This window comes from Erythranthe guttata, chromosome 6, assembly GCF_056151865.1.
Source record: "Erythranthe guttata isolate IM_541 chromosome 6, IM_541, whole genome shotgun sequence".
NCBI classification, from domain to species: Eukaryota; Viridiplantae; Streptophyta; class Magnoliopsida; order Lamiales; family Phrymaceae; genus Erythranthe; species Erythranthe guttata.
The window spans coordinates 1,267,303-1,281,528 of NC_142538.1; the positions used below are offsets into that span (position 1 = coordinate 1,267,303).

Sequence of the window (14,226 nt, forward strand, 5' to 3'; positions counted from 1 at the left end):
TTTTAATAATTGAAGACTTTTGGTCTTTTTTCTTAATTTATCGTTAGTCCGTCAGTTAAGATAATGATAGGAACACGCTTGATCCGATTATTACTAACGGAAAATTGACGAGAATAACTAAAAATATAGAATTTCTAAAATATGAGGGACTAAATGTGTTTTTTGTGAACATGGAGACCAACTGTGGAATTGGTGCAAACTTAAGGGGTGAAAACTGTAATTTTTCTCAAGATTATTTGCATTCAAAGAGTCGTGTATTTGGTCAATGTTTGAATTAGAATTTGCTACTTAAGTAGGGGAAAATAAGATTAATTATGAACCAATCATTAATTGAAGCACTTATTGAAACACTGTCTACAACTTGAAGATTCCTTCGAGACTTGTTAAGGGAAGTTCCATGTGACGTATTGACATTACAGAGCATACCTAGCTAAGTTTTTTCAATTTTGTTTGATTATATTTAAATACATAAGAAAATATTTTACCCTTATACACTTAATTAGGATAATTAATTAATTATCTTGTCTAACTGTCAATGTTTATGCGGGAACTGCATCAAAATTGGTTTATTGTATATTTGTATGTCACATTTGGCTAATTTTACCAATATAATATACCATATTTTATTGTGTATTATTTTTTAAAAAACTTATTAATTAAAAAAAATAGTGCTTGAAGTTCTTAGATGAACCGGCAAATAATGATTTGAGGTGGTGATGAGCCCACGACCAAAGGCCCAAACCATAGAGGCACACAAATCAAGCTCAAATTGGCTAAGGACCAGACTGACCATGATTTAAATAGTTAGGTCTAAATTAATTAACTTAGGTCCATGAGAATACATGCATCCGTGTTAATACCCGGAAACCTCATAATCAAAGTCACACAATTCATAACTCCCGAACAGTGTCTTGAATTCTCTGAATTTTTCTATCATACAAAACTGACTTCGAGCGTTGGAGGGCTTTCGTCAGGACCAATCCCAGCGCCCTAATGAGTTTTTGTGATGCAGGTAACGCCCGTGAGAGGGATCAAGAAGTGCGATGGAGGAATTGCTAAACGCGACGTGAAATCGTACCACATCATTTTGCATGACGTGGAATCGTACCGGGGTTTTTTTGTTTTTATTTTTTTGGAAAAAGAATAAAATGGGCTAGACTATTTTAAGAAATGATGCCCATTCTATAAAATCAATGGGCCTCAGTCCAGAAAACTCGATGTCCAATTTGTCAAGCAATTGTTTATTTGTGACATATGGCTGCATAATTATGTTGGAGTGGGGCTATTGATTTCACATTTGGATTAAAGTATTTAAATAACATAATTAAGTGAACTTTGAAAAGACAGCTGTATAATATTTCCATATAAAAAAAAGGGGAAATATGCAATACACCCCTTATTTGGAAAATATTTTGAACTAAACCCAATTGACTTTGAAGACTTTTCCAATAACCCATATCCCAATCTAAATTAGTGAAACCCCCCTTACCATCTATGACAAGACTAAAGTGCCCTTATGTCTTAGGGTTTTAACCTAATACAATTTTATTTCTCTCTCTCCAATTCTCTCGCTATTATCTCTCTGTTCTCGCTCTCTCTCTCTTTCTTCCATTCTCTCGTTCATCTCACGTTCTTTCTTTTTTTTTTTTTTCTTTTTCCATCTTCTCCAGACCTGTAAACCGCCGCCGTCGGAGTCAACAATATCCGTCGCCGCCTCCGTCGGATTTCTACATGGAGATTTCCCTTCTCTCGACGCTAAATACCAATTTATACTATATTAATTGGTAAATTTTATTTTTTTATTTTTCTCGAATTAATTGTCGAACTAGCAATATAATATGTAGCAATATAATATGTTATGGATCTGAATGTCAGTTCTATTATTTGTTTGTTATGAACGCATACATTGATTTTCAATTATTCGGGATTTTATTAATTTTTGTATTATTCTGCATATTCTGAATGTTTAGATCTGGAAAACCCATTGAATTACGAGATTAGTTGGTTGTATTTCAGTGTATTTTACAGAGTAGTCATATTTGACAGAGTAGTCATGTTTAACAACTTAGTTATATTTGTCCTTTTTTTTTGTAGTACTGCATATGTTCAACATTCAACAGTGTAGTCATATTTAACACACAAGATCAAACGGAAGATTAAGTGCAGTCGGTGCAACCGAGTTGGATACCGCAACAAAAAAACATGTTTGATGGCCATTGTTGAAAGATCACATTAGTTATTTTTTGTTTTTCTAGCCATTTTTTTTTTCTTGTTGCAATGTATTTTGCTATTAATATTGCAAGTGTTTTCAAGTGCTGATTACTTGTAGTCACATTACGCAGAACCTAGTCACATAATAGTCATATTCTCACTGTCCTGTTCAGTTACTATTATACAAACCGTAGTCACATAATAGTCATATTCTCGTTGTTTTTGTTAATAATCATGCTTCTACTGGCTGTTAATTATAATGTTATACAAAGCGTAGTCACATAATAGCCATATTCAACTATAGTCATATTCGAAGTTGTAAATTTGTCGAGAAAAAAAATTAATTTTTTGTTTAAAAAAAAAATTTAATTAGAAAAAATATTAAAAAATAAAAATAAATAAAAAATGGCTAAAAATCCGAAATAATAAAAAATTAAAAAATATATATATATATATATATATATATATATATATATATATATATATATATATATATATATATATATATATATATATATATATATATATATATATATATATATATATATATATATATATTTTGATTTGGTAGCAAATTTTTAGGAATTTGGAAGCATATTTTTAGGAATTAAATTATTGTTATGGAAAGAGAGAAAAAGGGAATAATTAAGACTAATTAGGCTAATTGACATAAGGGTACAATTGGAAATATAAATTATAGGGGTTTATCATAAAGAAAGATTCAAGGGGTGGACATATCACCATTTATTATCTATACGAGGGGTTTATTGCTAATGACCCCTAAAAAAAAAGAATATAAAATGAAATTGAAGAAAAAAATATCTAGCGGCAACCCCACCCAACCATACCATCTTTTACACAAACCAGAAATACACGCACTGAAGGTGAAACCACACGCACACAGACACACACTCACACACCGCATGGTGTCAGAGAACACAAAGCCAGCGGAAGGCTTCTTCTTGGATCCAACAGGCATGGCTTTGCCGAACGTCGGCTTGTTTTCCTCTCCCGCAACCGGTGACACGCCGTCGCCGTTGGAAGACCCGAGCAAGAAGATCAGAAAGCCATACACCATTAGCAAGTCGCGCGAGAGCTGGTCCGAACCAGAGCACGACAAGTTTCTCGAAGCACTCCAGCTGTAAGTTCGATTATTTTGTGATTTCGATTTTCTGAATTTGTCGTCACGTGTAGAGTTAGGGTTTTGGTGTCGGAGTTGAATTACAGTGGAGCTCTACCTGAATTTAATTGGAATTAGTTTTAAATAAATTTGTGTCAATTTGATTTATGTAATTTCCAGATGTCCTTATTTTTGCTGCTTCTGATGTAGTTTCAAGTTTAGAAGATTATTTACATTCTCTTTATGCAGATTCGATCGAGATTGGAAGAAAATCGAAGCATTTATTGGATCGAAGACAGTTATTCAGGTAATTGTCTGTACTTGACCTACTACTTTACTAGAGTAGAGTGATATTATTGTTTTCTTAAGCAATTTGCCTGCGCACAAAGGCACTAATGGATTGTGAGAAATCCGCTGTGAATTTATCTTGCACACAAAATATAAGTTTACCCAACCAAGTAAAACGTAGTTGCTTTAACTTTGAAGTCTGTTATGCTTGAATGCTCTTTGAATTTGTTTTGGCAAAGGCTTGTATTCATAGAGTTCACAAGCCTGTTGTCTTCGTTGCTCGGTTGCAGAATTGTCGCATTAAGTTATTTTTTTCATAAGTTTGGTGTTTTTGTGTAAGGTTTCAGCTAATTGGTATTTGACAGTCCCTTTTTTTCTCTAAACTGTTTTTCGTAGATGAAAATGCTTCTTTGTTGCTAGTGATGTGAGGTAAAATTATTTCTCTGTCGCTGGTAATATGGGAGAAGTTAAATTTTCTTGGTAATAATGTGAGGTAAAATTCAACTATGTAGATACGTAGCCATGCACAGAAGTATTTTCTTAAAGTTCAAAAGAGTGGAACCAATGAACATCTACCTCCACCTCGACCGAAAAGGAAGTCTGCTCATCCTTATCCACAGAAAGCTTCTAAAATCGGTAAGAGTGCATTTTATGTAGTCCCTTTAGCAGTAGCATATCGCAAAATTCAACCTATTTTATTTCTGATATAGTCTTAACTTTAACCTGACTTATTTCTGATTTCTCTGAAGCTCCGGTGGTTTCACCAGAGGTATCATCGTTCCAAGCGTCACCTTCTTCAGCATTCAGACATCCTGATGCTGCCGTGGCAATACCTGTCTTGACAGATAAACCTGTGCAGAGTAATACTTTTCCACATGCCGAAGGTTCACTTATTTTCTGTTTCTATTGGAAGATTCAGAGTATTTTATTCTATCGATTTAGGGCTTTTGCCGGAGTCTGTATAGAACTTTCAATTTTGTCGTGTTGCAGGTAATGCCAGGTCTGCTGGACAGTCTCTGGCCAATATTTACCCTTGCAGTAGCAACGAAAGCGCACCAAGAAATAGGAATACAGGTGAGATACGCAACCAAATGAATCTTGGACTTTTTAATAACAGCTAATAATATATTTGATCAAGGTATTGTGCTCTTTTAAAAGTACGAACAAAAGAAGAGGATGGAATTCTATGTTTTTGGTTTTCCTATTCTGTATGAAGAAAGTTCAACGTCACTGTCTCATTTATTTTTTCAAATTGAATGATATTAGAACCTTGTCGCGCGGGCGGTTTTGGTGGCGGTGTGGAAATTATCCAAACAGCCCCCGTCTCTCATGTTTTTTTCTTTGGTCATGCAATTGAATATTCTGTCTTTCTCTATGCTTTCTGCAGTTCTGCTGTAAATGGTTTAAGTTATATTGCCCTGTTATTTCTGATCTATTACTATCACTTATTATTATTGATCCTATTCCTCCTGCATGCAGTTCTTCCGGATTTTTCTCAAGTATATGGTTTCATAGGCAGCGTCTTTGATCCAAATGTGACTGGCCATTTGCAGAACCTGAAGAAGATGGATCCAATTGATATTGAAACAGTATGTTCTAATTTCGAATCTTTTGATTCTCTAGTTACTTTAATATCAGTCAGAATTATCTCGTCGTATGTGATCAATGAAAGCAAGAAAACCAGAATAATACGGATTTTTCAGGATTGTCTAAATGCTGGTTTTGTAGACAAGTATTTAGTAGGCCCTTGGTATTATGGACATGTCCATTTTTTACCTTGTGAATTGAAAGATTCTTTAGCTCTCTGCATGACCGATCACCAGTGCAAAAAACATTTTCCGAGATGGAGTTTTTCCTTTAATTTCCATCTATTTTGTGGCACTAATACAACATAAAGAGCGGCTTTTGAATCTACGAGACAATTTTTTTCTATCAGATATTTTAGTTACAGTTCGTTGCAATTTATTGTGTGACGACACATAGAAGAGGGTATTAGCATTTTACCTGCATCCACACATGCTAAATGCTATTAGTATTCTAAATGCTAGCTGTCCCCCCTTGCTTCTCACACATGCTTTTTATAACAAATATAATATGTTTATTCTTCATTGGCCTGTAAGACAATTGACTCTCTTAACTTCCATATAGTGTTTTAACTATATGTTTGAGCATCTTATAACCTTTCTATTTTTTTCATATGAACTCTTGAACAGGTGTTATTGTTGATGAGAAATCTGTCTATCAATTTGGCTAGTCCCGATTTTGAGGATCATGTAAGTGTGAAATTTTTACGAGTATCAAAGTGTTGGTTCAGTGCGTAGTCTCAACTTGCATTTAATCTGATCTATCTGATTTACTACTAATACAGAGAAGGCTACTTTCATCGTACGAGATTGACACTGAGAAGGATAATGATTTCGATGTAACGGATTCCATCCTTGACAGTGAATCTGAGGACGCTGCCTAATTTTGGTAAAGCATTGGAGTGTTTAAATTCTTTTTGATATTCGAGGAGTACCGTTTATGAATCAATATATTATTACACGAACAATGCTCATTTGTCTGAATGAGATTTGCTGGTTTAGTGGCAGGACGTGAGGACTTTTAGCCATGTCCTATAGAAAGTTGACAAATCCTAGAGTTGTAAGTATTTTTTTTTTTTTTTTAAACTTATGCTTATGTACGACTAATGTGCCTTGTACATATTGAGTTGACGAAATAAAATGAGATAAATATGTATTGCGGGAATGTAAATTATGAAACTGATGTGTAAATGCAAGTTTTGATTCACTTGTGCAGTTTTGATCATCTTGCAGTTTGTCTAAAAAAAATTGAGTTTTGCTTCTTGAATAACTTATACGAAGGAAGCTGCAAGATGTACTACATAATCCAATTTTAATTTTATGCGTCTCTATTCCCTGTTTGGCATTCTGGGATATTTTCACATTATTTATTATTATGTATATTGAGTGTAAGCTTACTCTAATCAATGGAGTTGATCAGAGTGCAATGTTTTGATACTGCTGTGCCACGATATGGTAGTCCATATGTTCAAATAATAGCTGTTATTATATTTTCTTGATATTTTCGTGAATAGGCAAACAGAGCTTGCCCGACTGACGAGTTTACCAAAATAGCATCTACATAATCGCTTCGGTTGAATTCTCTCTCTCTAACGAACTTTGCCTATCTGAGTTATATGTTTGCCGAACTGTTTAGTCCTGTCGCTTTACAACTTGATAGATGATCGTTTCAGAATTATACGCAATTCATGTAAGAAGCATTTCTACTATTTAAGTGGAACAACGGCAATGGGAAACATTAGAAGTTAGAGTGGCACACGCCGTATTTGTATTTTATAGAGCCATGGGCACCTCTAAATCTTTATATTACATATAGATCTTTTTTACCGTATCTTTTGATAAGAGATATTATGGAGTTTCAATACATAATTTTCTAATAAAAACATGTTTAGAGCTTATTTTTCATAATAGCAAACCCAACTCTAAAAGTTTTTGGACTAATTGAATACTATGTAAGATCAAATTATTTAATTAATTGTAGTTACTTTTGTCAACGAAACAAGGCCAACTACAAATCCCAAAATCTATGCGGATACCCGAAACCAAGGAATTTGTGTTTTCACCTCAGATTTTTCTATTTTCAAATGACGATTTTAAAGAAACACTCACTTTCGGGTAGCAAATCCGCACGTAGAACGTTAAGGATCTAGACATGCTGCAAAACAAGTCGGAAGGATTGCTGTACAGAGAATTACAAACGTTTTGCACGAGCTCCAGTTATTGTTATAGTTTCGATTTACTGTCACTGTTCATACTAGCTATTATGCATAAAGGAGTCAACATGTATCTATTCGAATGGGTTGAAAATTACCACACTGCCATCAAATTGATCGTTGACCTAGTAACCATACGATGTGCCAAACAGGTGCCTCAGAGTTGAGCTCTCCATACAATGGCAGGTTCCAGGGCAACTGCACAAAAGTATGAGTTAGCACTTGTTCTTAAGATCGCTATATAGCATGATGAACAATACGGGTTAACAAAGTTGAACAATAAAATGAATTATGATTGGCGCACACACCAAATATTTACGGTACAAAAATTTGCATCAGAATGATTCGTGTAGCAGATAGTAGAATACCTGCAGTTTACTTTCCAAAGCCATGATAGATTGCTCGTTGTGAAGGCCAGTTCGAGAACTGCTTTGTGTTCACTTCAGGTTTTGGTTGATGTAACAGTGAATACTGAACAAAGGGATCATTAGCTTTTGTGTTGGTGAAATTATTTTCCTGGAAAGATTGGAAAGGAAAATTAGGATATCCGTAGCAATTATGGGTGGATGCGAAAGGGAAGGTACTGCGAAGCATGGACTTTGGACGGAAATTCTTCGGTAGACAGGGTAAGGGCATCTCTGGTCCAAACATTTCAGTAAATCTCCGAGAGTAAGATTGCTGAGGATATGGTTTCCCTTGAGTTGCCGAGGCTGAGAAGTTATGAAGTGACTGAGCATTACAACCGTGTGAGGTAGATTTATATCCAGACTTGGTAAAATTTGGAGATTCTGAATTCTTTCCCATGTTAACTGCCTTATTTGATGTCACCTTATCAGTAGAGATCAGAATTAAGCTATCTTCATCCGGCCAAATGATTTCAGCTTCAGAATTGGTATTTTTTGAAGAATCCAAATTCAGACTTTCAGGTAATGTCAAGTGGTCTAATGAAATCGAACTATCTTCATCAGAAAACAACTTTTTAACTTCTGAATCAGGCTTGTTTTCAGGGGTGGGTGACGGCAAGCGCTCTGGCTCTAGCTGCAGTTCGATAATATCTAAAATTTCATCCCAATATTCGTCATATATAAATTCATCATTCTCAAGGATTCCCCGCACAAGCTCGTCGCTGCAATCAATTGTTCCACTTCTGTCACTGTCCAACCAAGTGGCCTCAAATTCACCAACCAATGTTTTCGCCGAGTAATCTACTCCTGCAAGAGGAAAACCATACCCAGATTTGTCATTTTCTGTAATGCTATCAACTGAACCGCTTTGGTTTGACTCGATTGGTGAAAAAGAGGAACCCTCCGAAGATCTTGCTCCATGTTCAGAAGAAGTGTCCAAAATTTCCTGCATTTTCACTGAGTCGTCTATTCCTGCAAGGGTAAACCCAGTCCCAGATTTTTCATTTTCTGTAGTGCTAATAGCTGGAGCTCTATGGTTAGACTCATTTGGCGAAGAGGAGGAATCCTTCGAGGATTCGACTCCGAGTTCAGAAGAAGTATCCAAAGTTTCCTGCATTTTCAGCGAGTCATCTACTCTTGCAAAAGGAAACCTATACCCAGATTTGTCACTTTCTGTAATGCTATCATTTGGTGAGGAGGAATCTTTCGAGGATTCTACTCCAAGTTCAGAAGAAGTATCCAAAGTTTCCTGCATTTTCAGTGAGTCATCTACTCTTGCAAGAGGAAACCTATACCCAGATTTGTCACTTTCTGTAATGCTATCATTTGGTGAGGAGGAATATTCCGAGGATTCTGACCCAAGTTCAGAAGAAGTATCCAATGTTTTCTGCATCTTCTGCATTTGAGTTTAAATTTGGTTAGGTTAAGCATAACCATGAGAGCATTTTCTGAAACAATCAATAACATGCAGCTGATGGAATTTCTTTTCTTTTTCTTTTCTGCTCAATCTTCTTACATCATATATCCTTATCCATCTATTTCAGAGAGAGCAACAAACTTAGTACCATATATACCCAACAAGAAATGAAATCAGTAGTATCAAAATTTAGAACTATAGGTTTGGAAATTAAACAATTCAACTGTTTTCTTCATCTGTGAGCACTGAACAGAACAGTTTCTTATATGTTATCTGTCCTTATACTGATGCCACCATTAGCAGAGATATCATACCATAAGGGGATAATCTTACAACTGACCATGCCTTTAAATGTCTAGGCCACTGGTTAAACTTCTCTTTGTCAGAATAAGGAAGTATCGAGGAATAGATATCTAAGGAAACTCCAGAATTTACCTTATTAAGATGGGGAGGAAGATAAGGGTTTTCACTCTTTTTAAGTTGATTCAGATCATCTTTTTGGATCGGTTGACTCAAAATCTCAGCAAAATATCTAGATCTCAGAGGTACTTGCTGACACACGGCATCACTCATCTCTGCAATACAAGTTAAACACGTTAACAAGAAACCAAATTGTAATTAAGGATCGGGCTTTTGAAGATATATATTCCTTTGTTTGAGCCATTAATAAAAATATAACAAGCTTTAAGCTTCAAATAATGCACAACAAACTACAACTGCAGAACAATCCAAGTAAATAAATCATTGAGTGATTCAACAAGAACAAATATGTTTGTAAAACTAACATTTCACTAAACATCAGAACAACTGTGACATAAAAACTTAAATTAGCCACATAAATATACTGATAATCTCATATTTAATAGCTCAATTAGCAATTCGACTAAATACTGCTTTTATTTTGTTAACCACTATATAGCAAAGTTCTCTACCCAGAATACACCCTTCAAGAACTCAGCATTTGAAGTTCTAGCAACTGTTTACTATATTGATAACTTTGAATATATTCTTCTATGCAACATAAAACCTTAAAAGTTAAATGCTACTGTTCGGTTTTCCCTAAATTCGCCTCAGAGCAGAACAAGGGAGGTAGACAAACAACTGCTTTGCATACCGCTAGTTTTGACACATACCTGAACTACAATCTCCAAGCCAGTGACTCCGTTTACTTTGGTTTTCCTCCATTCTTTCACTAGGGAAACCCAACCACGATCTGGTAGATGGTAACGGATCACAAGGAGATGATTTACCAGACAGCCTTCCATGTTCTATTGCATCATCAGATTCTCCACCAAGATCACTGTTTCGAAATAGACATTCAACTTTAAATTTACAGAACAACACAGTAATTTATTTACATTCGCAATTCCAGCAACTAGAAATCCAAGTACAAAATCTCAATAGCGGTTAACCAGTCAGTCAGAACAATGTAGTGAAATCAATAAACTAAAAAAAAAGTACACTGAATGATAGTAAAACTAACAAATTTTTGCCGAAGTCTACTGCAAACCTAAGTTCTTAGTATAACATTCGATAGTCGATACTATCTACAGAGGTTTCTGAATTTGATACGTCAACAACCATATATTAGGCAGCTGGCTCCGAGCAACAGAAAATCGATAATGATTATAAGAATGTTGCACAATTCACAAAGCTATCCAGAACAAAATTAGCATAGAGGAGAAAAAAATTCTTACCTCAGAATTAACGGGTCAAAATCTCTAGGTAATTTGCGGCAAACTTCGACTTCAATAAATTTCAAAAGCAAATCTCTTACATACTTAATCTTCAACTTTCCGCCTCTGCAAAATGAAAAAATACAAAAGCTGAGTACAGATTCGCTAAAACAATCACCAACGCTTGATTTTCCATGAATAATATGAATCACAATTTTGCAATTGAACACAGCGCAGAAGAATACGGAATGAAAATTAGAAAAGCGTCGTCAGATTAATTACTTGGAAAACTCATCTTCGGTTCCTTCCAACCCTAACGGCTCAACCAAGCTCCGATCTTCACCTTCGCCGGTCATGCTTCTCCTTTCATCTACCTGTTGATTCGGAAAACTGAAATACGCGAATGTTAAACCCTAGCAACTGCAAAATGAAGTTCGCTGTAGAAGCAGAGCACAGTACTTTTTGTATTTCTGCAACGGAGAGAAAAAAAAATCGAAGAAAAATGACCGCCAATATGGAAAATTGATAGTTCGCTGACTGCTGAGGAAGAAATAGGGAAGGAAAAAACCCTCGAGGCACACACATGCACGTTATGTTTGATAACAGAGTTCTGTTATATGGCTTTGTGAGTTAATTAAATTTATTTATTAATCATGACAAACATAGAAAATTTGAGGAATTTAATTAGGGTTTAATTATATATCATACCTGATTATTTATATTCGGTGAATTTAATCATAGATCTACGCATCCATTTATTTGCTTAGTAAGTAAGTGATTAATTATTCAAATTTGGGATGAAATTCATCCAACTTAAATAATCAGGTGTAACATCTAATCTCCTGTTAGACACAGTTTGTCAGTTAAATTATATTTAAAAGTGTTAGAATTTTGGTTAATTTTTTTAAAATTGAATGTATTGGGCCTAATGGCCCATCTGACCGGTTGAATTAGGGCCTAGACTATTGTTCAGGCCCGTTGATCACAAGAAAACCAAAACCGTGATTTGGGCTGAATGATGAATCCATATTTTTATACTACTGTGGATAATTAATTAAATGTATATTTACAATATATTTATTTAAAAAAATTAAAAAATGAAATAATAAAATTATAATTGAATTTAGTTGAACCAATCTCCTGTATTTTTTATTTTCTTTGATGAATCGTACTTATTAGAATTTTCCGTCTATTTATACTTATGTACTTATGGGCTTGAGTTTTGTTTATTTTATTGGGCCTGCACGTTTTTTCTTTGCACATAAAACCCATATAAAAAAACCCTAATTCCTTTATCTAGGGTTTCCTTTCATTCAGTAGCTGCTGCATCTTCTTCATTCGGTTCTATCCTTCAAGCAAATCTCTTAGCAGCCATGGTCGAGCTTTCTTCTCTCTCATTAAACTTTTCAACCATTTTCCTACTTCAAATTCGACGTAATTTACATGTTTCCTTATTGTATTTTTGTTGCAGATCATTTCGGAGAAAAATCGGAGAGAGATCTCCAAATACCTCTTCCAGGGTAACACTGAATTTTCAATTTTTTTTTATAATTCTCTGGTCGCTTAATTTACATGGATAATGGTTATTGAAATTCAATTTTCTGTGTTTTTTTATTTCTCTACGTACAGAGGGTGTGTGCTTCGCGAAAAAGGATTTCAATTTGGCCAAGCACCCAGACATTGATGTACCGAATCTGCAGGTGATTAAGCTTATGCAGAGCTTCAAATCGAAGGAGTATGTTCGTGAGACCTTCGCATGGATGCATTACTACTGGTATCTCACCAACGACGGAATTGAGTTCCTCCGCACATACCTCAACCTTCCATCGGAAATCGTCCCCGCCACGCTGAAGAAGTCTGCCAAGCCCCTCGGCCGCCCCATGGGTGGACCCCCAGGGGATCGCCCTCGGTATAATTTTTTTTTATCAATTAATGTTCTTATCGTCCTTAATTTATCGATATTGTATGTTCGTGATGTTGCAATTACTGAATTGAATGATTGTAATGCTGTTGTATTATTGGTCATGAAAATGAAACTATAAAGCTCGTATGTTTTATTTAATCGTAATGTATGAATATTGGCTATCGTATATAATTCTTTAGTTAGGATGTGTTAGTGTGCTCTCTGATTCGTAGACACATTAACTGAAATCTGCTTATGTTATGTTGTGTTATTGAGTTCTGCTTTGGCGTGTTCTGTGATATTGCTAAGAGGGATTTATCATTTGTTCGCGAATTCATATTTATTATTTTAGTGTTTCAATGGATGTTTCTAATGTAATTTGTTTATTGTGACAGTGGTCCTCCTAGATTTGAGGGTGATAGACCAAGATTTGGTGACCGAGAGGGTTACCGTGGTGGGCCAAGAGGAGGGCCACCAGGTGAATTCGGTGGTGAGAAAAGTGGAGCTCCTGCTGATTACCAGCCTGCCTTCAGGGTAATTATACTTTTCTTGTTGTGTTTATAGTAATCAGTTTTTAACTGTTTATTTTCTGTTCAATTGATTGTCTGTGATGTCTGTGTTCTTTAATTCTTGTTCAAAAGCCTGATTTTACTTTGTGGCGCTTTTTTATTTTTTTATAGCACACGTATGTTCGTTCTTCTTTGCATATATAGCTGTAACTTTTCTAATATTGCCAAGAACATTATGTTGGTTCTCGTGCTTTTGAATCTTTATCTTGTTACTATAGTTTCAGTTTTGCAAGATTAACCTGCTGGAGAGTCATTATGCAGCTATCCTACATTTAGATTATTATGATTCATTATCTATACCAACCAACCTTCTTTTTTTTTGTTTATGATACGAGGGTTTGATAAGTTTCTTGTTTAGAACTCCGCACTCACTAGGATATTGAAATTTGTCTGCGCTTACCACTTTTTGCTTATCAAACACTGATATTGTATAATCACGTGGCAATGGAAACTTGGTCTTGTGATTGCATCACATGTGTAAAATTAACTTTTTATTGAATGTGTAGGGTGCTGGTGGACGCCCAGGTTTTGGACGGGGCTCAGGTGGCTTTGGTGGAGGTGCACCTTCTAGTTAAATTCACAATGTGTTCATTTCCTTGTAGTTTTTGTTAGGATTCCATGTGATGGAATTATGTGGACCATTAACTTATATTTTGCACCGGAATATTGAACTGTACTTCCATGTTCGTCTACAATTTTGTTTTTGCTGAATGAACAACACTTTCTTTAGGCCTCTGCTTTTGCCTACTATGATATTTCTGATTTTTTTACAAAATTGTGTCTGGTATTTCTCTGTTACATAGTGCGAACTTTCTATATTTTGATAGTTTTTAGATTTTGTT

At 35.1% G+C, this 14,226-nt stretch overlaps 3 protein-coding genes across 6 annotated transcripts; 2 read left to right on the top strand and 1 right to left on the bottom strand.

The window, feature by feature from the left end:
- Nucleotides 1-3,025: 3,025 nt before the first annotated feature.
- LOC105971905 (protein REVEILLE 6) lies at nt 3,026-6,417 on the top strand. 2 transcript variants are annotated; one of them, XM_012996830.2, is made up of 9 exons: nt 3,026-3,352; nt 3,581-3,638; nt 4,132-4,255; nt 4,369-4,503; nt 4,610-4,693; nt 5,099-5,208; nt 5,833-5,892; nt 5,988-6,091; nt 6,205-6,417. In XM_012996830.2, exons 1-8 carry the CDS (start codon nt 3,135-3,137, stop codon nt 6,084-6,086), a joined length of 888 nt encoding a protein of 295 aa, XP_012852284.2. In that variant the 5' UTR covers nt 3,026-3,134; the 3' UTR covers nt 6,087-6,091; nt 6,205-6,417. The 2 variants fall into 2 exon arrangements, with proteins under 2 accessions (XP_012852284.2, XP_012852283.2); XM_012996829.2 differs by having other exon boundaries at nt 5,988-6,417.
- Nucleotides 6,418-7,293: 876 nt separating this feature from the next.
- LOC105971926 (uncharacterized) lies at nt 7,294-11,532 on the bottom strand. 3 transcript variants are annotated; one of them, XM_088819261.1, is made up of 7 exons: nt 11,372-11,532; nt 11,195-11,286; nt 10,934-11,038; nt 10,370-10,536; nt 9,672-9,811; nt 7,784-9,212; nt 7,294-7,613 (listed from the first exon to the last, which is right to left on the bottom strand). In XM_088819261.1, exons 1-6 carry the CDS (start codon nt 11,495-11,497, stop codon nt 7,791-7,793), a joined length of 2,052 nt encoding a protein of 683 aa, XP_088675387.1. In that variant the 5' UTR covers nt 11,498-11,532; the 3' UTR covers nt 7,294-7,613; nt 7,784-7,790. The 3 variants fall into 3 exon arrangements, with proteins under 3 accessions (XP_088675387.1, XP_088675386.1, XP_088675388.1); XM_088819260.1 differs by having other exon boundaries at nt 7,784-9,215; nt 11,372-11,529; XM_088819262.1 differs by having other exon boundaries at nt 7,784-9,215; nt 11,195-11,302; nt 11,372-11,513.
- Nucleotides 11,533-12,136: 604 nt separating this feature from the next.
- Nucleotides 12,137-14,159, top strand: LOC105971823 (small ribosomal subunit protein eS10z). The gene is made up of 5 exons (XM_012996726.2): nt 12,137-12,288; nt 12,384-12,432; nt 12,542-12,821; nt 13,211-13,349; nt 13,891-14,159. The coding sequence occupies exons 1-5, from the start codon at nt 12,286-12,288 to the stop codon at nt 13,957-13,959; spliced, it is 540 nt and encodes a 179-aa protein (XP_012852180.1). The 5' UTR covers nt 12,137-12,285; the 3' UTR covers nt 13,960-14,159.
- The last annotated feature ends 67 nt before the right edge of the window (nt 14,160-14,226 follow it).